This window comes from Mustelus asterias, chromosome 15 (genome assembly GCF_964213995.1).
Source record: "Mustelus asterias chromosome 15, sMusAst1.hap1.1, whole genome shotgun sequence".
Taxonomy (NCBI): Eukaryota; Metazoa; Chordata; class Chondrichthyes; order Carcharhiniformes; family Triakidae; genus Mustelus; species Mustelus asterias.
The window spans coordinates 94,782,056-94,807,720 of NC_135815.1; the positions used below are offsets into that span (position 1 = coordinate 94,782,056).

The 25,665-nt window shown below is 48.1% G+C and overlaps 1 protein-coding gene across 1 annotated transcript in view; it reads left to right on the top strand.

Moving 5' to 3' along the window:
* The window catches only part of plcb1 (phospholipase C beta 1), a 751,388-nt gene that overhangs the window by 566,528 nt on the left and 159,195 nt on the right, over positions 1 to 25,665 (top strand). Inside the window, exons 10-13 of the mRNA XM_078230364.1 lie at positions 11,360 to 11,506; positions 17,781 to 17,938; positions 19,120 to 19,202; positions 20,353 to 20,437. Coding sequence (XP_078086490.1) covers positions 11,360 to 11,506; positions 17,781 to 17,938; positions 19,120 to 19,202; positions 20,353 to 20,437 — 473 coding nt within the window. The remainder of the gene's footprint in view (positions 1 to 11,359; positions 11,507 to 17,780; positions 17,939 to 19,119; positions 19,203 to 20,352; positions 20,438 to 25,665) is intronic.

Sequence of the window (25,665 nt, forward strand, 5' to 3'; positions counted from 1 at the left end):
TCAGACTTTTGTATCTTTTTCCTGACGGAAGAAGGTGGAAGAGAGAATGTCTGGGGTGTGTGGGGTCCTTAATTATGCTGGCTGCTTTGCCGAGGTAGCAGGAAGTGTAGTTAGAGTCAATGGATGGGAGGCTAGTTTGCGTGATGGATTGGGCTACATTCACAACCTTTTGTAGTTCCTTGCGGTGTTGGGCAGAGCAGGAGTCATACCAAGCTGTGATACAACCAGAAAGAATGCTTTCTATGGTGCATCTGTAAAAGTTGGTGAGAGTTGTGGCTGACATGCCAAATTTCCTTAGTCTCCTGAGAAAATATGTACAATGTTAATCGGGCTCATGCCTTGGGTGTTTGCTGCCATATACTGAGTACAGGACATGGGACTACAATATCACATCCTGCCTCAGTGGTAGTGATTGACAGCAGTTTATGATATGCCCACTTGAAGGTTATTTATATCATATCACAACAAGCGAGAAGTCCCAGAGTCCAAAACCAGGTTATTGCAGTGATTATCACAGAAGTTTAAGTTTATTTATTAGTGTCACAAGTAGGCTTGGATTAACACTCCAATGAAGTTACTGTGAAAATCCCTGAGTCGCCACACTTTGGCGCTTGTTCGGGTACACTGAGGGAGAATTTAGTATGGATAATGTATCTAACCAGCATGTATTTCGGGCTGTGGGAGGAAACCAGAGCACCCAGAGGAAACCCACGCAGACACGGGGAGAATGTACCGACTCCGCACAGACAGTGTCCCAAGCCGGGAATCAAACCCGTGTCCCTGGCACTGTGTGGCAGCAGCACTAACCACTGCGCCACCAGATATCAAGAATAGATACCATTAAAGTAGATGAAGCGGGGAGTCCACATGATATAGGAGCAGAATTAGGCCATTCGGCCCATTGAGGCTGCTCCGTCTGGACTATCAAAGTGCCACCTGTGACAAATTTGTTTGTTAATCACTAATTCACATTACGGTAGTCAAGGAACAATAGCAACACATTAAAACAGGGCAGGTAGATTGTGGGGTGGGTGATGCACCATCAATCGAGCAAAGACTAGTTTGAATGCAAGAACAAATAGGCTTTTATTAGCAAAAGACTTGGAGCACACCCATGCCGATGAACTGGTCCAGAGACTGAGGCAGGGGGTGGGGAGCAGTCACCTTTATACCTGGACCAGGGGGGGGAGGAGTCCCGGGCAGGGCCGGCAGGGACATGTCCAGGCATGTCGCACACACACAGGCAATAAGCTACCAGTGGTTTACCACAGTGGGGAGCGGTGGGAGGGTGGAGGGAGGAGGTGGTGGGGGGGTGGGGGGGGGGGGGGGGGTGGGGGTGGAGTGCGGTGGGGCAATTTTCTTCCATGTCTGATTGGACCGCCAAACAAACTGAGGCTGTAAATGTTATTATCCTTGTTCCTTGCTGAAGTCTAATCAGAAATACCGAATACTTGAGCGAGCCGTGTTGCAATACTTCACAGAACAGCCTGAAGGACGAAAACAAGAGGAATGTAAGCCTTAAATTTGAAAATACCTGGGAGACATAAATCACTTCCGTTCAGCGCACCCGCCACAGCTCACCGCAAGTGATTGCAGACGGCATGATTGAGTGATGTATCAAACGCCTCGGCAAACAACTCGGGGGCTGTTCTCGAGACCTGACCACATTAATCAAAATTCGAAACAAATGAGTATATTTGCACTTTCGTTCTCCAGCTGAGCCTCGCTTGCTGACAAATCCCCGGGATTTGCTGCAAATGTGCAGACAGTCAAGAAGTAAAAAGCGACCTGTCAGCGCGTCCAGGGGAAATTACACTGAATTGGAACAGACAAGTTGTGTTTCCCTGAAGATTTTTGAGGGCGATATTAATTTGTTGATCAACAGTCGGACAGCAGCAGCCTATAACCCCTGGCAGTCCGAATATTCTCCAGGGGGGGCAAATTGGCTTGATGGCGACGGAGAAATATTGCTGCTAAAAAGATTAAATGAAACATTGGCCACTGTTGCAGGAAGCAATGCGTTGTTGGTTCTACTGAAAGCAATTCCCCCAGCGAGCTGAGACCTGCAAGATACGGGCAGATAAAAAATATATCACTTGGAATAAGCAAATGAGCTGTTTGTGCAGGTTAGGTTGATGGGCCATGTTAAATTGTCCTTGAGCGTCAGAGGGATTAGCAGGGTAAATGTGTGGGGTTGCGGGGATAGGGCCTGGGTGGGATTTGATTCATTTTTACTTGATTTTTGATCTGATTTATTGTTGACACATGTATTGGGATACAGTGAAAAGTATTGTTTCTTGCGCGCTACACAAAGCATACTGTACATAGAGAAGGAAAGGAGAGAATGCAGAATGTAGTCATAGAAATCATAGAAACCCTACAGTACAGAAAGAGGCCATTCGGCTCTTTGAGTCTGCACCGACCACAATCCCACCCAGGCCCTACCCCCATATCCCTACATATTTACCCACTAATCCCTCTAACCTATGCATCTCAGGACACTAAGGGCAATTTTTAGCATGGCCAATCAACCTAACCCGCACATCTTTGGACTGTGGGAGGAAACCGGAGCACCCAGAGGAAACCCACGCAGACACGAGGAGAATGTGCAAACTCCACACAGACAGTGACCCAAGCCGGGAATCGAACCCAGGTCTCTGGAGCTGTGAAGCAGCAGTGCTAACCACTGTGCTACCGTGCCGCCCCAGTAGCGTTACAGTCATAACTGGGGTGTAGAGAAAGATCAACTTAATGCGAGGTAGGTCCATACAATAGTCTGATGGCAGCAGGGAAGAAGCTGTTCTTGAGTCGGTTGGCACGTGACCTCAGGATTGTTGTCGGTGCAGTCTCGATGGGCCGAATGCCTCCTTCTGCACTACAGGGATTCTATGATTTCTAGGGTACGGCCATCACTGAGAGGAGGGGGTTAGGGTTTCAATTGTAACTGTGAATGGAGGAAGGTAATGGGTCTACGGTTTTCACTTACTATGGATGGACCCCAACAAAACTACCTCCTGCTGTTTTCATAGATCATAGAATCCCTACAGTGCAGAAGGAGACCATTCAGCCCATCGAGCCTGCACCGACAACAGCCCCATCCAGGCCCTCTCCCCGTAACCCCACATATTTGCCCTGCCAATCTCCCTGACACTAAGGGCAATTTAGCATGGCCAATCCACCTAACCCACACATCTTTGGACTGTGGAAGGAAACCGGAACACCTGGAGGAAACCCACGCAGACACGGGGAGAATGTGCAACCTCCGCACAGACAGTGGCCCAAGGCCGGAATCGAACCAGGATCCCTGGCACTGTGAGGCAGCAGCGCTAACCACTGTGCCACTGTACCGCCCTGTCCAGGGCAAACCTTCCCAAAGATGGATGTGGGTCTATAGGTCAACTACTACGTCCTCCCATGGTCCAATGGGTAACTGTCTGCTGTGTTTTGGTTCTGGTGGGTTGGGTCTGCTGACATCCTCGACTGGTTTTGACAAGCTGCTCCACATATTTCTCTATTTCTGGCCACCATCCTCTGGTTCATAAATTTTGCTCAGTACCAATCACTCCCAGGTGGGCCTCATGAGCTAGCGACGCCAGTCTAGGCCTAATCTTTGGCGGCACTCAACATCTGCTACCCTTGAGAACACAACTGTGCGCGTAGTTCATCTTGTGTACCTTGAATGGGCAATTCTCCCAGTTTGCAGTTTGGGAACTCCCTGTCTGATGTCCTCCAATTCTGGATCTATGTCTGACTCTCTTTCAATCCCTCTCGTTGCCATCGCCCTGGGTGTGGGATGGGTGTGGGGTGAGCTTCCACACCTGGAGCCAACAGTTCAACTTCCTCCTCTCACGAGGATCTGAGTGCTTGATCCTCCCTCAGTAGTCGTGACAATGATATTCATCCTTGCAGCAGTATGAACCACCTTCTACTTGGAACCATAGAAATAGTGGTAAAGCTTGATTTGTGCATGTTATCCAGTTACCCCAGTGTTGTTATTTGTGGCTTCTTTTCCGCCATCTCTTTATGTCGGTAGTATGAGTGGGATGTAACAGATTTGAAGTGATTTTCAAAGGAAGCAAATGTGATGTGAGAAAAATCTCCTTCACACAGCGAGTGGTTGGGGTCTAGGATGTACCACCTGGAAGCGTGGTGGAGGCAGGTTCAACCGAGGCATTCAAGAGGGAATTGGATGATTATTTGAATTGAAACAATGTGCAGGGGTACGGGGAAAAGGCAGGGAAATGGCACAAAGTCACGAAGCTCGTTTAGAGAGGCTGTTCAGAGGCGATGGGCCAAATGGCCTCCTTTTTTTTATTCATTCATGGGAGATGGGCGTCGCCGGCTGGCCAGCATTTATTGCCCATCCCTAGTTGCCCTTGGAGGACAGTTGAGAGTCAACCACATTGCTGTGGGTCTGGAGTCACATGTCGGCCAGACCAGGTAAAGACGGCAGATTTTCTTCCCTAAAGTACATTAGTGAACCAGATGGGTTTTTCCGACAATGGGTTCATGGTCATCAGTAGATTCTTAATTCCGGATATTTTTTATTGAATTCAAATTCCACCATCTGCCGTGTGGGGATTCGAACCTGTGTCCCCAGAACATTAGCTAAGTTTTCGGATTAATAGTCCAGCAGTAATACCACTGGGCCATCACCTCCCTCTAGTGCACCGTAACAATTCTGTGATTCTGTAATGACTATGCGTATCGTTATTTAAATTAAGACACTCCACGTTCATTCGCTCCTTTGCCCAACGACTGAAATTTATTGCTGCAAAGAGAGACATCTCAAAGTTTTTCATCATGCACTCATCAGGCCAAATTTCACACCATGGCAACGATTTATACCAGAGGGAAGTGGGTGCAGATTGATTGGAAAGTTGAATCTAATTAGCTGGGGCATTGCCATGGAGATCGCAACAGGGCTCTCCAAGGTCCCGGGCAATTCAACAAAGTTGCAAGTTTTGAATATATTCCTTTTGTTTGCACAGAATGGGTCCTTCAATCTGAATGTATGTTGCTTTGAGCAAGTATAAATGAGCCTTATTACAAACTGGACTGATTATCTTTATAATAACTCCAGCTGTGAAGGAACAGTGCTTTATTGCACAAAATGAAGCAAAGCAAAAACCACACCTGTGGTGAACACCAACAGGTCCCAACCGGGACAATACATCAATGGACCCACTCAGGGGTCTGCTTTATACAGGGCTCAGTATACATGCTCCACTTGGTAAGTTAATTACCAATCCGCAGTCCTCCAGGGAGGCCAATTAGTGATTCCCCATGTAAGTCCTGGGAGTTATCACAATCTTAACTTGGTCAGTAGGGCAGCCAGTATCCTTCCCTTGGGTCTAACCTTTCTCCATTCTGGCAGACTGAGCCTGAAAGCTGGTCTGAGACTTGCTGCCCCATTTATTTTAGGTTAGTGCTTCCTGCTGGAGGAGGGGGGAGGCTGTTCTACAAACTGAATGAGTGGGAGATAAATGACAGCATTGGAATTAAAGCTCGGTCCCTCCTGGGTTGAAGACACTAAGTCCTCCCACCCATGACACCGATTGAGAACACGTTACTGGCCCCACCTCCCCCTCCTCTGCACTTGGCCTGGGGACCATCAAGATGATAGTCTCCCTCACTTTGCTACCTGTATGAAGATAATGGAATCCATTTGTAAGAAGGCGTTGTGTAGCAGTGATAATTGTAATGGGGAGGCGATGGCCTAGTGGTATTATCACTAGACTATTGATCCAGAAACTCAACTAATGTTCTGGGGATCCGGGTTCGAATCCCACCATGGCAAATGATGGAATTTGAATTCAATGAACAAAGACATCTGGAATTAGGCAACTACTGATGACCATGGAACCATTGTCGGAAAAATCCATTTGGTTCACTAATGCCCTTTAGGGGAGGAAATCTGCTGTCCTTACCTGATCTGGCCTACAAACCACCCCCTACATGTGACTCCAGAGCCAGAGCAATGTGGTTGACTCTCGATTCTGTCGGGTATGGGCCAAGTGCTGGCAAGTGGGATTAGGTGGGCAGGTCAGGGCCTTTCATGCGTTGGTGCAGACTCGATGGGCCGAAGGGCCTCTTCTGCACTGTAGTATTCTGTGATTCTGTCCTCGGGCAACTAGGGATGGACAATAAATGCTGGCCAGCCAGCGATGCCCATGTCCCACGAATGAATAATAAAAAATGTAACATCTCTCTCTTACCTATATCTCACAGCCAATCTCCATGTATTCGTGAATCTTGGTTGAGGACTTGCCAACGCAGATAGATAGGCAAATAGATTCTGATATCGAAACTGACAATGTAGAGTTAATGGATAACTTTAAATCGTGGCTGCGTAGAGTACCACAGTGGAATTCAATTGCAGTGATTAATTAGGCAAATAATCACTATAAGTGACTGTTCAATCAATATATACTCTACTGCTGTAAAGCACTCACCAGCACTTTAAGCAATTGATTAATCAACTGCTCTTCCTCTCCTAAGCCACCGTTTAGGATTTTACTTCTCAATATTACATTCCTTTATTCCCTATAAACTCAGACCCTGCCACCGGGCCCCCAATAAAGGTGGCCACACGTTCCAGGCAGATAGAAGAGGTCGTGTTGACGGATCCTGTATATGTTTGCTTCTTTGTGGGTGACAAGGTGGCACAGTGATTAGCACTGCTGCCTCACAGCGCCAGGGACCCGGGTTCAATTCCCGGCTTGGTTCACTGTCTGTGTGGAGTTTGCACATTCTCCCCGTGTCTGCGTGGGTTTCCTCCGGGTGCTCCAGTTTCCTCCCACAGTCCAAAGATGTGCAGGTTAGGCTGATTGACCATGCTAAATTGCCCCTTAGTGCCCCAGCATGTGTAGGTTAGAAGGATTAGCAAGGTAAATATGAGAGGTTGTGGGATAGGGCCTGGGTGGGATTGTTGTTGGTGCAGATTCGATGGGCCGAATGGCCTCCTTCTGCACTGTAGGGATTCTATGATTCATTCATGCAAAGACTACATTTTAAGATACTTCTGCCTGTGCAATTATGTTTAAATGCTAAGCTTAAAAATTTAACGAACACGACTACATTTTAAAACTCAGAAGGCATGCATTTTTTGAAGAGTGCAATGCAAGCAAAACAGGCTTTTAATGAACAACATCTGCAAGGCCGGTTTCTCCAAGTTGGAGACAGCATGTGCCAAACAATTTCTATAACCAAGATAGCAAATGACATATATTGTAGTTTCAGCTCTGTGTTTGCAATTCAGTTCTGTTCAGCTTTGTTTTTGAGTTCTGTGTGGTTGTACAGGACTGACAAAAAAAGCCTGTCTCTCTCTCTAGCTTTTCTCTTTCTGTTCGCTTTTATAATGATTTAAATTTAAGCTCTGTTCAATAAAAGACATTCATTTTAACATCATACCTGTGCAGCCTTCGTCTATTCTAAGGAATGAATGGACCCTACAGGGTGGCATTGTGATACAGTGGTTAGCACTTCTGCCTCACAGCACCAGGGACCCAGGTTCAGTTCTGGCTTTGGGTCATAGTCTGCGCAGAGTTTGCACGTCCTCCCTGTGTCTGCGTAGATTTCCTCCAGGTGCTCCAGTTTCTTCCCACAGTCTAATGATGTGCCATGCTAAATTGCCCCTTAGTGCCGGGGGACAAGCAGTGTAAATATGTATGGGCTTTTAGGTTAGATGGATTGGCCATGGTAAATACATGAGGTTACAGGGATAGGGCCTGGCTAAGATGCTCTGTCAGAGAGTTGGTGCAGACTTTATGGGCTGAATGGCCTCCATCTGCATGGTAGGGATTCTATGATTCTATGAAGTGTGCCACCCACCATAATGGCAAAGGGAAAATACAGGTGATGAGACCCTGCCCCTGAAACAGACGTCAGGCCCTTTGCAAATCCAGATGAGGAGCCTGAGGCCTGCTTGAGGCTCCCACTGGAAGGTTGGTTCCCGGCTTGGGTCACTGTCTGTGTGGAGTTTGCACATTCTCCCTATGTCTGAGTGGGTTTCCTCCGGGTGCTCTGGTTTCCTCCCACAGTTCAAAGATATGCGGGTTAGGTGGATTGACCATGCTAAATTGCCCCTTATTGTGAGGGGATTTAGCTAGGGTAAATACATGGGGTTATGGTGATAGGGCCTGGGTGGGATTGTGGTCAGTGCAGCCTCGATGGGCCGAATAGCCTCCTCTGCACTGTAGGATTCTCTGATTCTATGATTCTAAGACAGCCTGCACCAACACCAACCCTGAGTGTTCTCCATTAAACCAGGCCGTGTGACCGCCTGCTGCCGAAAGACCAAGTCTGATATTTACCTGATAGGTGCCACAACCCAGCCTCTGATCTCCCAACCTTTGACTTCCTGACCACCCCCACTCACCCGAGGGTCACTGCGATGGTAACAGTGGCCTGATCTCGGTTTCCTCACTGACCCTGGATTTTCCTGCCACGCTGGCTCTGTGGGAATGATATTGGGTCGCATAATTCAGGCACAGAGAGAGAATCCTGCACGCCTCACCTCTAACCGCACCCCCTCCCCCCACCCCTTCCCCCCACCCCCGCACCTCATGTGTGCCTGAACTTCTACCCCACCCGAAGGAGGGGTGGGAGAGGATTGAGTGCGGGGGCTGTGAGAGGGTTGAGTTTTGGAGGCGGGGGAGGAGTACCTTAAACGCGTTTCCCCATGCATATAGGAGATCCCAAAAGGAGATACTCTCTTCCCTTCCTGCCTTTCCAACTCAGATATTGAAAAAGTGACCTATCCATTCTTATCCAGCATCCTCTGCCAACTGTATTCTGGCAGCGGGGATGGAATTCGACCTTTAACTTCTCCTTTCTTAGGCCTGTTAAGGGCCTCAGTGGGTCGAAGGATAGATGGCCTAGAAGGTGCCTTACCCATATAAATATGACAGGTGGCTAACCCACTGCCTTCCCCAAACACGCTGCCAGAGGAGGTGGTGGAAGCAGGCACATTAGCAACATTTAATAGGGATTTGGATGGGTAAATGAATAGGGAGGGAATAGAGGGATACGGACCGAGTAAGGGCAGAAGTTTTTTTTTGGTTTAGTTAGACATGGGCTTAGAGGGCCGAAGGGCCTGTTCCTGTGATGTACTTTTTTTTGTTCTTTGTTCTAACCCCCCCCCCCAACCCCTTTAATATAACAGTACCTGTAGATGGGAAAGGGGTTGGGGGTGTGCAGAAAGTGTTGAGCTACTCACCTGTCATTAAGATGTATCCCCTCACCTTCCACCCCGCCATAAACATTCCATGTGGGAAGCCTTAAGATCCAACCAGAGAGGTTTAGGGAGGGAATTCCAGAGCAGAAGGCTTAGACAACTAAAAGCATGGCCACTAATTGAGAAACAATTAAAATCGGTGATGTACAAGAGACCAACATTGATGGACTAAGCGCAGATTCTCAGAGATTTGGTTTATTTTATAGCACATGTCGTTTGTATGAATTCACCCCAGTTAGAAACATAGAAACATAGAAAAACTACACCACAAACAGGCCCTTCGGCCCACAAGTTGTGCCGAACACATCCCTACCTTCTAGACCTACCTATAACCCTCCATCCTATTAAGCTCCATGTACTCATCCAGGAGTCTCTTAAAAGACCCTATTGAGTTCGCCTCCACCACCACTGACGGCAGTCGATTCCACTCGCCCACCACCCTCTGTGTGAAAAACTTACCCCTAACATCTCCCCTGTACCTACCCCCCTGCACCTTAAACCTCTGTCCTCTCGTAGCAGACATTTCCACCCTGGGAAATAGCCTCTGAGAGTCCACCCGATCTATGCCTCTCAACATCTTATACACCTCTATTAGATCTCCTCTCATCCTTCGTCTCTCCAAGGAGAAAAGACTGAGCTCCCTCAGCCTATCCTCATAAGGCATGCCACTCAATCCAGGCAACATCCTTGTAAATCTCCTCTGCACCCTTTCAATCTTTTCCACATCCTTCCTATAGTGAGGCTACCAGAACTGAGCACAGTACTCCAAGTGGGGTCTAACGAGGGTCTTATATAGCCATCATTATCCCCGGACTCCTAAACTCAATCCCTCGATTGATAAAGGCCAGCACACCAATCGCCTTCTTAACCACCTCCTCCACCTGCGGGGCCGATTTTAGAGTCCTATGGACCCGGACTTCATGGTCCTTCTGATCCTCTACCGTACTAAGAGTCTTTCCCTTTATATTGTACTCTTTCATCCCATTCGACCTGCCAAAATGGACCACGACGCATTTATCTGGGTTGAAGTCCATCTGCCACTTGTCCGCCCAGTCTTGCATCCTATCTATGTCCCTCTGTAACTTCTGACATCCCTCCAGACTATCCACAACCCCACCAACCTTCGTGTCGTCAGCAAACTTATCAACCCATCCCTCTGCTTCCTCATCCAGGTCATTTATGAAAATGACAAACAGCAAGGGTCCCAGAACAGATCCCTGGGACACACCACTGGTGACCGACCTCCATTTAGAAAATGTTGTTCAATTCTGGTTTGGAGATCTATATTGTTGTATAAGAGGTATGATGGTGTACACACCTGGAAATGTAATTTAACATGGTACAATGAGATATATTGTGGCACCCTGTGTATAAGGGGCAGCACAGTGGTTGGCACTGCTGCCTCACAGCAGTGAGGCAGGGGTTAGCAGGAGTTAGCAGGGGTCAATTCCCGGCTTGCCTGTGTGGAGTTTACATGTTCTCCCCGTGTCTGTGTGGGTTTCCTCCAGGTTCTCCGTGTTCAATTCCCGGGTCACTGTCTGTGTGGAGTTTATATATTCTCCCCGTGTCTGCGTGGGTTTCCTCCGGGTGCTCCGATTTCCTCCCACACTCCAAGGATGTGCGAGTTAGGTGGATTGGCCGTGCTAAATTGCCTCATAGAGTCATAGAGGTTTGCAGCGTGGAAACAGGCCCTTCGGCCCAACTCGTCCATGCCGTCCTTTTTTATAACCACTAAGCCAGTTCCCAATTACCAGCGTTTGGCCTAAATCCCTCTATAACCACCTGACTGATGTAACTGTCTAAATGCTTTTTAAAAGACAAAATTGTACCCGCCTCTACTACTACCTCTGGTTTTTCCAGACACTCACCATCCTTAGTGTCCTAAGATGTGCAGGTTAGGTGGATTGGCCATACTAAAGTTAGGTGGATTGGCCAGGGGCACTAGCTAGAGTCAATGCATGGCGTTATGAGGTTAGGGCTAGGTGGGATTGTGGTCAGTGACGACACGATGGGCTGAATGACCTCCTTCTGTACTGTAAGATTCTCTGATTTTATGATTCTGTGAGCTGTAGTTTGGATGAAGACGTGAAAATTAAGAATTCTTTTCTTGTGTGTTTCCAGGGCATATATCAGTCGATGGTTTCAAGAAATATCTGAGTGGCGATGAGAATGGGGTCATTCCACCTGAGAAATTAGACCTAAGTGAGGATATGACTCAACCCATGTCACACTATTTCATCAACTCTTCACATAACACCTACCTCACAGGTAAGGAACCAACTCTGCCCATGGGGACCGAAGACTTTCTGCCTCAGAGATAGGCTTCACCAGAATGATCTTTGTGTCCTTGACTGATTCAGCAAGAGAAAGCAGAGAGGGCTGTTCCCCAATTAACCACCTCCTGAAGGCTCAGACTCCGACAAGCTGGGAGTCCAATGTCCTCCAAATGCCTCATCCACGAGGCAATCTTTGTTGCTCAGGAGGCTGCTGATCTCATCACAGAATCACAAAATACTACAGTGCAGAAGAGGCCCTTCAGCCCATCGGGTCTGCATCGATGCATGAAAGGCCCTGACCTGCCCACCTAATCTCACTTGCCAGCACTTGGCCCATAGCCTTGAATGTCATGATGTGCCAAGTACTCATCCAGGTACTTTTTAAAGGATGTGAGGCATCCCGCCTCCACCACCCTCCCAGGCAGCGCATTCCAGACCGTCACCACCCTCTGGGTAAAAAAGATTTTACTCAAATCCCCCCTAAACCTCCCACCCCTCACTTTTAACTTGTGTCCCCTCGTAACTGACCCTTCAACTAAGGGAACAGCTGCTCCCTATCCACCCTGTCCATGCCCCTCATAATCTTGAACACCTCAATCAGGTCGCACCCTCAGTCTTCTCTATCCCAAAGAAAACAAGCCAAGCCTATCCAACCTCTCTTTATAACTTAAATGTTCCATCCCAGGCAGCATCCTGGTGAATCTCCTCCACACCCCCTCCAGTGCGTTCATGTCCTTCCTATAATGTGGCGACCAGAACTGCACACAGTACTCCAGCTGTGACTTCACCAAAGTTCTATACAACTCCATCATGACCTCTCTGCTTGTGTAATCTATACCCCGATTGCTAAAGGTGAGTGTGCCATATGCACCATGAACTATGCCCATAAGCCTTTATCACCACCCTGTTAACCTGCCTTTCCGTCTTCAGAGATCTATGGACAAACACGCCAAGGTCCCTTTGTTCTTTGGAACTTCCCAGTGTCAGACCTTTCATAGTATACTTCTCTGTCAAATTACTCCTTCCAAAGTGTATCATCGTAGACAAAACTACAGTTGAGTCAGATCGCATGAGGGCACGAGATCTACCAATATGTACCGTTGTCCGGTCATCATGGACAAGGATCAGGTGAAGCCTTTTTGCCTAGGCTAAAGTCTTCATGAGGAGATACTTTTTTTAACATGCTGTGTTGCATCTGGTATTGGCTGTCCAAGATCAAATTCGGCCCACAGTTTGACTTTTAACATATCCTGGAGCCCAATATTGCTGAAGCACCTTGAAAAGAATGGCAACCTTTGTGGACATACTTGCCTCTGCCCCTGGCTCACTCCAGCTATTGGTGGGACCCTCATTTGTTTGTGCCTTTGTGGCCTCCAACTCCATCATTCCAATGCTCACAAGGCCATCTTTCCATTCTTTACCTTCCATAAACCTGAGCTCATCCAAAATGGGCGGCACGGTAGCACAGTGGTTAGCATTGCTGCTTCACAGCTCCAGGGTCCCGGGTTCGATTCCTGGCTCGGGTCACTGTCTGTGTGGAGTTTGCACATTCTCCTCGTGTCTGCGTGGGTTTCCTCCGGGTGCTCTGGTTTCCTCCCACAGTCCAAAGATGTGCGGGTTAGGTTGATTGGCCAGGTTAAAAAAATTGCCCCTTAGAGTCCTGGGATGCGTAGGTTAGAGGGATTAGCGGGTAAAATATGTGGGGGTAGGGCCTGGGTGGGATTGTGGTTGGTGCAGACTCGATGGGCCGAATGGTCTCCTTCTGCACTGTAGGGTTTCTATGATTTCTATGTGCTGCCCCTATCCTAACCTGCCCCAAATCCATTTTGACATGTTGATTATTAGAGAACGCCTAACCTACAAACATAAAGTTCTCCTCCTCACACTCAGAGTCAAAGAGCAAAGAACAAAGAAAATTCCAGCATAGGAACAGGCCCTTCGGCCCTCCAAACCTGCATCGACTATGCTACCTGTGTGAACTAAAACCCCTTACCCTTCTGGGGACCGTATCCTTCTATTCCCATCCTTTTCATATATTGTCCAGATGCCCCTTAAAAGTCACTGCTTCATGCATGAACCAACCCCCCCCCCCCCACCCCATCTCCCCCCGCTCCCGCCCCCCAACCCCGACCCACGGCTGGATCTAACCTCCTCCAACTCCAAAAACCTGTATTACTCCCAACCTTGGCTTCCCACTCCCTTCAACACATCGGAATACCTTCTGAGAGGCTGGTGTCCCTTCACTCACCAACACGGATTGATCTACAAGGGTTTGCAATACTCAGGCAGTGTTATAATCCAGATAAGAAACTCCAAGGTGTTTTACGAAGTCAGCCTAGACCATAGGTTTTGCACTTTGAAATTTGACACAGGTAAGCATAAGATGTTTCACTCCAGGTATGATTCAAGTGATCCACTAGGGAGCTTTTACCAAACAAAGTTTATTTTTTTTATTTATTAGCGTCACAAGTAGGCTTACGTTAACACTGCAATAAAGTCACTGTAAAAATTACCTAGTTGCCACACTCCAGTGCCTGTTCAGGTACACCGAGGGAGAGTTTAGCATGGCCAATTCACCTAACCAGCACATCTTTCGGACTGTGGGAGGAAACCGGAGCATCCGGAGGAAACCCATGCAGACACGGGGAGAACTCGCAGTCTCCGCACAGACTGTGACCCAAGCCAGGAATGGAACCCGAGTCCCTGGCACTGTGGGGCAGCAGTGCTACCCACTGTGCCACCGTACCGTCCTTAAGAATGCATAATTAAGAACACAGTTAGCACATAATAATGATGTGGAGATGCCGGCGTTGGACTGGGGTGGGCAGAGTAAGAAGTCTTACAACACTAGGTTAAAGTCCAACAGGTTTATCTGGTATCATGAGCTTTCGAAGCGCTGCTCCTTCATCTTCATGCCCCACTCACCTGATCAAGGAGCAGCGCTCCAAAAGCTCATGATACCAAATAAACCTGTTGGACTTTAACCTGGTGTTGTGAGACTTCTTACTGAACACATAATAAGAAGGTTAGCAATAACTTTTACCAATTACAAACAAGAAAAAAATCCATGATATTGTATAAACCTTTAAACCTTAACAACTAAATGTACTGTTCCAAGCACCAGCAATAACTGTTGGCCAGCCAGCGACATCCATGTCCCACAAATGATTAAAAAAGAAAGTATTTGCGTAGACTGAAGCAAAGAGGGCTAAGCATACACAGGATCTCTCAATGAACAAAGTGTTTCGGAGGTCATGAGAGACATTACGTAAATGCAAGTCTCTCCTTTGCTTTGTTTTTATGGGGAAGGACAAATCGCTTTGAGTTCAGGCCATGTTTGAATGCCACCAGCAAGTTGTAGGCATTTACCAGGCCCTCCCACTGCAACTCAGCAGTTGTGGAAGGCAGCTTAATTACCTGACTCCCCCGTTGGGTCAGGAGCGTGGGAGGGTGGGAGGAGTCCATCACAGCTGGCCTAGGAGCAGAATCCTTGCCTTTCTTGGTCTCATCGAGACAGATTAAATCATTTTCTCCACTATCAGAATCAGAAATACGGCAGCAACCTCCCCACCTGTCGTCAGGTGGGCCTTGGACATCGAGGTGAGGTGGACTGAGGAGTTCTGACATCCCCCACGCCCCCCACCATGAGAGAACATGCAGACTCCGCACAGACAGTCACCCGAGGCCGGAATTGAACCCGGGTCCCTGGCACTGTGAGGCAGCAGTGCTAACCACTGTGCAACATGAAGGCTCTGAACAACCTTGGAGCCCAGTTGAGAAAACAGAGACCTTGTGCCTTTTCCAACCTGCACATCTCAAAGTTCTTTACTTCCAATGAAATGTTTCTGAAGTATAGTCACTGAACGTAATGTAGGAAATGCAGCAGCGAATGTTTGCATAGCAAGCTCCCACAATAAGATAATGACCAGACAACACTTTTTTCGTGACGTTGATTGAAGGATGAATGTTGGCCAGGACACAGGGGAGAACTACTCTTCTTAAGGATCCTTTAGAATAGTCCTTTTTCTTTGGGTCTATATCCAAATACCATCACACGACACTGAAGGGACTTCCAGAAAGAATGTTGTTTTGCTTCATTTTTTTATATCATATAATTTATGCATATAGATTTTGCATTATATTTATTGGATGGAAACACACTACTTGACTCAACAGATCCATATTTTGCACGTGCTTCCTCCCATTCTAATCCTACACTTCTCCTTCAGGTATCACAGGCCCTCCTGCCTCCCCCCCAAACCCCAATCAACTGCCTCCCTGCCACCAAAAGTGTCATGCGGAAAGGCATTAAATACTTTATTCAATAATTCAGTCGAATCCGCACTTCTTCATATTTCATTTCTTCAGAATCGATTCGCTGTGGACGCAGCCACATTTATAATTAGATTTTTTAAAATGTAGATCAATAATCCCTTTTTTTTAAATTTTAAAATGGTGAACTTCTAGGACTGAGCTCAGTGGGAGGATTAGCTGCCAACATTCTGGTATGTGTCCCCTACCGGGATCACAACTGCTAAATTTAAGTGTAACGGTTTCTTTTTTTTAATTGATTCGTGGGGCATGGGCGTCGCTGGCTGGGCCAGCATTTATTGCCCATCCCTAGTTGCCCTTGGAGGGCAGTTGAGATTCAACCACATTGCTGTGGCTCTGGAGTCACATGTAGGCCAGACCGGGTAAGGACGGCAGATTTCCTTCCCTAAAGGACATTAGTGAACCAGATGGGTTTTTCCGACAATGGTTTCATGGTCACCAGTAGATTCTTAATTCTAGATTTTTTTTATTGAATTCAAATTCCACCATCTGCCGTGACGGGATTCGAACCCGGGTCCCCAGAACATTAGCTGAGTTTCTGGATTAACAGTCTAGCGATAATACCACTGGGCCTTTGCCTCCCGTCTTGCATTAACAATGATTGTCAGGACAATCTTAACGTTAGTCAGCATTTTCAAAATGTCAGATGCCTTGTTCTGCTTGATGGGGTCGATGCTGAGGGGCCATTTCCCCCTGGCTGGGGAGTCTAGAACAGGGGGGTCATAATCTCAGGGTGAGGTCAGCCATTTTGGACTGAGTTGACTGAAATAACTCCTCGGAGGCCGGTGTCCCTTGACGAGATTCCCTTTATTTACAAACTATATTCCACTCCCAGAGTGCTTCAGGTACAAAGTCAGAACCTGGTGTGCCAGTGGACTTGACACTCCCATATTTATATACAGGTGAGGCTCCCTGATTGGGCAGGCAATTATGATCTCAATCAGGGAGCTCATACTCCAAGAGGCCAACCTCATGGGCCTCACTGAAGTCATGACACTGAGGAGACATTTCTTCACTCAGAAGTTGGTGAATCTTTGGAAATCTCTACCCCAGGAAGTGATGGTTGTTCAATCTTTGAGTGTATTCAAGACTGAAGTCGTAGATCATTCCAAAGATGTGTAGGTTAGTTGGATTGGCTGTGCTAAATTGCCCCTTAGTGTCCAAAGATGTGTAGGTTAGGTGGATTGGCCATGCTAAATTGCCCCTTAGTGTCCAAAGATGTGTAGGTTAGGTGGATTGGCCATGCTAAATTGCCCCTTAGTGTCCAAAGATGTGTAGGTTAGGTGGATTGGCCATGCTAAATTGCCCCTTAGTGTCCAAAGATGTGTAGGTTAGGTGGGGGGGGAGGGCGGGGGCGGGGGATGTGGTTAGCCATGGTAAATTTGCAGGGTTACCAGGGTAGAACAGGGGTGGTGGGATGGGGTAAGATCCTCTGTTGGAGAGTCAGTGCAGCCAGGATGGGCCGAATGGCCTCCTTCTGCACCGCAGGGATTCTATGGTTCTATTGGGCATTTGAAGGAACCAAGGGATGTGGAAAAGTGAGAGAAAGCGGATGCGAGGTGATAGTTTGGCCACGATCTTACGGAATGGTGGAGCAGGCTCAAAGGACTGCGCGGCCAACTCAGAAATGTTACAGCGCAGAAGGAGGCCATTTGGCCCATTGTGTCTATGCCGGCAAAAAGCCCTGCTCTCCCATGTCTTATGTTCCAGTCTCCTAATACTTGTGTGTACTCACAGTGATTATTATTGTAGTTTTTTTCACCCACACTCTCCGAACCACCCCACCACAAACTGAAATTATATTTCATTATATGTTAGCCTTGCTACCCTCCCATGCGTCGTATGCGGCCGGAAGTGGTGCCATATTACAAAGAGCATTTCTTCTCATGTATCACTGGAGTAGCTGCTCTCTGTTTTGTGTTGTGTTACTACAGCTGGACAACTGGCTGGAAACTCCTCCGTTGAAATCTACCGCCAGGTACTCTTGGCGGGATGTCGGTGTGTGGAGCTGGACTGCTGGAAGGGACGCTCAACAGAGGAAGAGCCAGTCATCACTCATGGATTTACAATGACAACCGAAATATGTTTCAAGGTGGAATTTTTTTAATGTCGTTAAGTTTTTATTTATTAGTGTCACAAGTCGGCTTACATTAACACTGCAATGCAGTTGCTGTGAAAATCCCCGAGTCGCCACACCCCGGCGCCTGAGGGAGAACTTCGCACCTAACCAGCGCTTCTTTCAGACTGTGGGAGGAAACCGGAGCAGTGACCCAAGCCGGGAATCGAACCCCGGTCCCTGGCGCTGTGAGGCAGCAGTGCTAACCACTGTGGCACCGTGCTGCCCTATTAACCAACCTGCATGGTGCAGAGCTTAACCGAACAAGTTTCATAGAATCATAGAATTGTAGAATTCCTACAGTGCAGAAGGAGGCCATTCGGCCCATCTAGCCTACATTGATAACAATCTATCCCTAATCTATTCCCGTAACCCCACATATTTATCCTGCTAATCTCCCTGACACTAAGGGGCAATTTAGCATGGCCAATCCACCTAACCTGCACATCTTTGGGTTTGATGCACGCTTGCTGCATTTTTGTCCATTTATTCAGTTTGAAGTGTCTCTCCCCAACAACCTTCAGTCAGCTAGATTCAAAGGTAATGGCTGAAAGTAAATATTAACATCATTTACGGCACAGTGGCACAGTGGTTAGTGCTGCTGCCTCACAGCACCAGGGTCTCAGGTTCAATTCTGGCCTTGGGTCACTGTCTGTATGGAGTTTGCACGGTGTCTGCGTGGGTTTCCTCCGGGTGCTCCGGTTTCCTCCCACACTCCAAAGATGTGCGGGTTAGGTGGGTTGGCCATGCTAAATTGCCCCTTAGTGTCAGAGGGAATTAGGAGGGTAAATGCAGGGGGAGGTTATGGGGATAGGGCCTGGGTGGGATTGTGATCGGTGCAGACTTGACGGGCCGAATGGCCTCCTTCTGTATTGTAGGGATTCTATGAAACATAAAGCCTCTGCATGGTTGCTTAGATTTTCAAAGTCAGGGAAGTTTTGTTTGGTTGCAGCCTCTGATTTTTAACCGTTTGAAAAGGTGCATTTTCATGTCACGATGTAGCTGCTTTGATTTGCAGAAGCTTCATGAGATATTCATGTCAGTCTACACTGATTAATGAATGGAAAAAAGTCGTGGGCGGCGTATGAATTTAAATGATCTCCACAAATTACAGCAAACTAAATACTTTCTTTTCTTCCCCCTCTGTTGCTTTGCAGGAGGTAATTGAAGCAATTGCTGAGTGTGCTTTTAAAACGTCTCCATATCCAGTTATCCTCTCATTTGAAAACCATGTTGATTCGTAAGTATCTGCACCAATTTTCAGCAATGACCATGTTGTTGTAATTACTGCTCTTGCAAGAAGGGGGAAAGTAATGAAAGTGAATGAGACACACACACACGCAAACACACACACACACACACACACACACACACACACACACACACACACACACACAAGGCTGGAAGTTACATCTGAAGATATCAGAGCTTGGCCGGAATCCTCTGGCTATTCACACCCCCGCCACCGCTGCCTCCAGCGAGAACGGAGAATTTGGCGCTCAGCCAAATCTTCGTTCACTGCAGCGGGTCCGGAGAATCCCAGCCGCGGTGGGAGGTTAGAGCGTCCCAGCCACCGGCAAGGTCGGAGAATCCCCGCCGCGGGAGAGGTCGGAGAATTCCAGGCAAGGTCGAAGAACCCCAGCCATGGGCGAGGTCGGAGAATCCCAGCCACGGGTGAGGTCGGAGAATCCAAGCCACAGGGTGAGGTCAGAGAATCCCAGCCACGGGTGAGATCGGAGAATCCCAGCCATGGGAGAGGTCGGAGAATTCCAGGCAAGGTCGAAGAATCCCAGCCATGGGCGAGGTCGGAGAATCCCAGCCATGGGTGAGGTCGGAGAATCCCAGCCACGGGCGAGGTCGGAGAATCCCAGCCATGGGAGAGGTCGGAGAATTCCGGGCAAGGTCGAAGAACCCCAGCCATGGGCGAGGTCGGAGAATCCCAGCCACGGGTGAGGTCGGAGAATCCCAGCCACGGGTGAGGTCAGAGAATCCCAGCCACGGGTGAGGTCGGAGAATCCCAGCCCTGGGCGAGGTCGGAGAATTCCGGGCAAGGTCGAAGAATCCCAGCCCTGGGCGAGGTCGGGGATTCCTGGCCCATATTTCAAACACTCACCGTGGCTGGGATTCTGGGTCACTGTCTGTACGTTCTCCCCATGTCTTCCTGGGTTTCCTCTGGGTGCTCCGGTTTTCACCCACACTCCAAAGATGTGCAGGCTAGGTGAATTGGCCATGCTAAATTGCCCCTTAGTGTCTCAAGATGTGTAGGTAAATGTGTGGGGTTACAGGGAAAGCGTAACCTACTTTATTGTCAGAGTCGGTGCAGACTCGATGGGCCGAATGGCCTCCTTCTGTAGGGATTCGATGATTCTCTGATCTTTGTGTTCCTTCAGTCCGAAACAGCAAGCTAAAATGGCGGAGTACTGCAGGGCGATATTCGGAGATGCACTACTGATGGAAGACTTGGAGAAATATCCGGTGAGTTGTATGATTCGCTGTGCAATGACCCAAACTTCACAAAATGGTAGATTTACAAAGCTCTGGTGAGGACACAACTGAGCACCATGTTCCGCTCTGGTCACCTCTTTAGGAAGGATGTGAGGACCCGAGAGAAGGTTTTGTTTATTCTTTCAAGGGATCTGGGCGTCACTGGCAAGGCCAGCATTTGTTGCCCATTCCTAATTGCCCTCGAACTGAGTAGTTGCCCGGCCATTCCAGAGGACATTTAAGAGCCAACCACATTGCTGTGAGCCACATGTAGTAAGAGTTTTAACAACACCAGGTTAAAGTCCAACAGGTTTATTTGGTGGCAAATGCCATTAGCTTTCGGAGCGCTGCTCCTTCGTCAGATGGAGTGGAATCGGAGAATCCCCGCCACGGGAGAGGCCGAAGAATTCCGGGCGAGGTCGGAGAATCCCAGCCACGGGTGAGCATTCCGATTCTCAGATTTCCAAATCAAATCAAGAAAAGATTTGAGAGACCCCTTTCCAGTTGAAACTTGTCCAGGAAATAACGTGGGTCCCGATAATGGGACGCAGCACCTACCTTTTCAACAAGGGAATGTTTGCCTCAGAAACAGGTTCAGTCCTCACTTGAAGGGCTTGCAGTGAATTGGCTTCCAACACACCAGAATATGTCCCAGATGCCATTTGTCTATTGGACGTGTTTCATAATTACTTTTGCATCAGTGGAAGAGACCAGCTTGTTCGCAATCTCAAAGCAGCTGCTATTGAATCAGAGACAGCGACTCAAAAATAAAATGACGTTCGCAAATAACTAGTGAGAAAGATAAGGTGCCGATGGCGGTAATGGCACTGCGATAGTTATCCTGCAGCCCCGGTTAATGCACTGCGGGCTGCAGCTGGTGGAGTTCACATTCAGTTAGTAATCTGGGACGTAAAGCTAGTCTTAGTGACGGTGACCATGGCAACTATCAGTGACTATTGTAAAAATCCATCTGGTTGACTTGAGGGAAGGAAATCTGCCGTCCTTACCCGGTCTGGCCGACATGTGACTCCAGACCCACAGCAATAAGAACATAAGAACATAAGAAATAGGAGCAGGAGTAGGCCATCTAGCCCCTCGAGCCTGCCCCGCCATTCAATAAGATCATGGCTGATCTGACGTGGATCAGTACCACTTACCCGCCTGATCCCCATAACCCTTAATTCCCTTACCGATCAGGAATCCATCCATCCGCGCTTTAAACATATTCAGCGAGGTAGCCTCCACCACCTCAGTGGGCAGAGAATTCCAGAGATTCACCACCCTCTGGGAGAAGAAGTTCCTCCTCAACTCTGTCCTAAACCGACCCCCCTTTATTTTGAGGCTGTGTCCTCTAGTTTTAACTTCCTTACTAAGTGGAAAGAATCTCTCCGCCTCCACCCTATCCAGCCCCCGCATTATCTTATAAGTCTCCATAAGATCCCCCCTCATCCTTCTAAACTCCAACGAGTACAAACCCAATCTCCTCAGCCTCTCCTCATAATCCAAACCCCTCATCTCCGGTATCAACCTGGTGAACCTTCTCTGCACTCCCTCCAATGCCAATATATCCTTCCTCATATAAGGGGACCAATACTGCACACAGTATTCCAGCTGCGGCCTCACCAATGCCCTGTACAGGTGCATCAAGACATCCCTGCTTTTATATTCTATGCCCTTCGCAATATAGGCCAACATCCCATTTGCCTTCTTGATCACCTGTTGTACCTGCAGACTGGGCTTTTGCATCTCATGCACAAGGACCCCCAGGTCCCTTTGCACGGTAGCATGTTTTAATTTGTTTCCATTGAGATAGTAATCCCATTTGTTATTATTTCCTCCAAAGTGTATAACCTCGCATTTCTCAACGTTATACTCCATTTGCCATATCCTCGCCCACTCACTCAGCCTGTCCAAATCTCTCTGCAGATCTTCTCCGTCCTCCACACGATTCACTTTTCCACTTATCTTTGTGTCGTCTGCAAACTTCGTTACCCTACACTCCGTCCCCTCCTCCAGATCATCTATATATATGGTAAACAGTTGCGGCCCGAGTACCGATCCCTGCGGCACGCCACTAGTTACCTTCCTCCAACCGGAAAAACACCCATTTATTCCGACTCTTTGCTTCCTGTCAGATAGCCAGTCCCCAATCCACTTTAACACACTACCCCCAACTCCGTGTGCCCTAATCTTCTTCAGCAGCCTTTTATGGGGCACCTTATCAAACGCCTTTTGGAAATCCAAAAACACCGCATCCACCGGTTCTCCTCCATCAACCGCCCTAGTCACATCAATGGGGTTGACTCTTAAAAAAATGCCCTCTGATACATAGAAGCATAGGTTTCCTCCGGGTGCTCTGGTTCCCTCCCACAGTCCAAAGATGCGCGGGTTAGGTTGATTGGCCATGCTAAATTGACCCTAGTGTCAGGGGGATTAGCAGAGTAAATGTCTGGGGTTACAGGGATAGGCCTGGGTGGGATTGAGGTCGGTGCAGACTCAATGGGCCGAATGGCCTCCTTCTGCACTGTAGGGATTCTATGATTCTAAAATAGACGCAGGAGGAGGCCATTCGGCCTTTCGAGCCTGCTCCGCCATTCATTTTGATCATGGCTGACCATTAAATTCAATATCCTGATCCCCACTTCCCCCCATATCCCTTGATCATTTTAACCCCAAGAGCTATATCTAATTCCTTCTGGAAATCAGACATCATTTTGGCCTCAACAGGTTGGCCTGGTGGCACAGTGGTTAGCACTGCTGCCTCACAGCTCCAGGGACCCGGGTTCGATTCCGGCCTCGGGTCACCGTCTGTGTGCAGACTGCACATTCTCCTCGTGTCTGCGTGGGTTTCCTCCGGGTGCTCCGGTTTCCTCCCACAGTCCAGAGATGTGCAGATTAGGTGGATTGGCCATATTAAATTGCCCCTCAGTGTCAGGGGATTAGCAGGGTAAATACGTGGGATTACGGGAATAGGACCTGGGTCGGATTGTGGTCAGTGCAGATTCAAGGGGCCGAATGGCCTTCTACTACACAATAGGATTCTATGATTCTACGATACTTTCTGTGGGAGTGAATTCCACTCATTCACCACCCTCTGGGTGAAGAAACTTCTCCTCACCTCAGTTCTAAAAGATTTGCCCCCTTATAGAACATAGAACATAGAACATTACAGCGCAGTACAGGCCCTCGATGTTGCGCCGACCAGTGGAACCAATCTAAAGCCCCTATAATCTACAATATTCCAATATCATCCATATGTTTATCCAATAACCATTTGAATGCTCTTAATGTTGACGAGTCCACTACTGCTGCAGGCAGGGCATTCCACGCCCTTACTACTCTCTGAGTAAAGAACCTACCTCTAACATCTGTCCTATATCTCTCACCCCTCAATTTAAAGCTAAGTCCCCTCGTGCTAGCCAACACCATCCGAGGAAAAAGGCTCTCACTATCCACCCTATCTAATCCTCTGATCATCTTGTATGCCTCTATTAAGTCACCTCTTAACCTTCTTCTCTCTAACGAAAACAACCTCAAGCCCCTCAGCCTTTCCTCATACGATTTTCCCACCATACCAGGCAACATTCTGGTAAATCTCCTCTGCACCCTTTCCAACACTTCCACATCTTTCCTATAATACGGCGACCAGAACTGTACGCAATACTCCAAATGCGACCACACCAGAGTTTTGTACAGTTGCAGCATGACCTCCTGGCTCCGAAACTCAATCCCTCTACCAATAAAAGCTAACACACCGTACGCCTTCTTAACAACCCTATCAACCTGGGTGCCAACTTTCAGGGATCTATGCACATGGACACCCAGATCCCTCTGTTCATCCACACTACCAAGTATCTTACCAAGTAACTGTGATCTCTTGAGCAAGCCACACAGTTCGAGAGGCAGTTAGGGATGGGCAACTTGTCAACACTCACATGCGATGAAAGATTGAAAAAGAATATATACGATGGCACGAAAGACTGGCAGATCTCCGGGACCAGATGGTCTCCTTCCCCCTACCTCTGTTCTTAGAGTTATCCAGATTGTATAGTCGTTTGTATTGTAGCCAAAGGGCAAAACTGCTATGGAGAGAGGCTGTGGCTTGGGTGGGAGCAGGTGCAGTGCCAGCAGTTCCATTTTTTTCCCTTTCTGCCCCTGCTGAGCTCAGAGATAAAAGGAGCTGACATCAGCAAGACCAAGGCATTGGAATCAAAGTGAGACTCCACTGAAATCTGGCCTCCTTTCTTCAGCTAAGGACAGGGGTGGGAATCTTCAGCTAGAAATGACGGCAGCCGGCATGACAACCGCTGAAGGCGGCTGTCACCTCCTGCGTGCCACGCTGTGCCAGCCTAAACAAACTTCCCTCATGCAAAAATGCCACTCAGTCATCTTTGACTGGAAGTCACACAATCACAAAATACCACAGTGCGGAAGAGGCCCTTCAGCCCATCGAGTCTGCACCGACGCATGAAATGCCCCGACCTGCCCACCTCATCCCACTTGCCAGCACTTGGCCCATAGCCTTGAATGTCATGATGTGCCAAGTACTCATCCAGGTACTTTTTAAAGGATGTGAGGCATCCCGCCTCCACCACCCTCCCAGGCAGCGCATTCCAGACCGTCACCACCCTCTGGGTAAAAAAGATTTTATTCAAATCCCCCCTAAACCTCCCACCCCTCACTTTTAACTTGTGTCCCCTCGTAACTGACCCTTCAACTAAGGGAACAGCTGCTCCCTATCCACCCTGTCCATGCCCCTCATAATCTTGAACATCTTGATCAGGTCACCCCTCAGTCTTCTCTGCTCCAACGAAAACAACCCAAACTTATCCAACCTCTCTTTATAACTTAAGTGTTCCATGCCAGGCAGCATCCTGGTGAATCTCCTCCACACCCCCTTCCAGTGCGATCACATCCTTCCTATAATGTGGTGACCAGAACTGCACCCAGTGCTCCAGCTGTGGCCTCACTAACGTTCTATACAACTCCATCATGATCTCTCTCCAAGTCAGGAGTAGCAAGGAGAGTGATGGGCTTCTTTTAATTTGTAATTAAATCTATCTCTTTTACTACATTCTTTCAGACACAAACGTACCCCATAATTAATGACTGAATCCAGAAATGGATTAAAAACGGAATGAAATTCATTTGATATAATTATGTGCCAGTATGTGTGTGGAGCACCCATCGAGGCCTCGCAGAGTTTACAGCAACAGCTA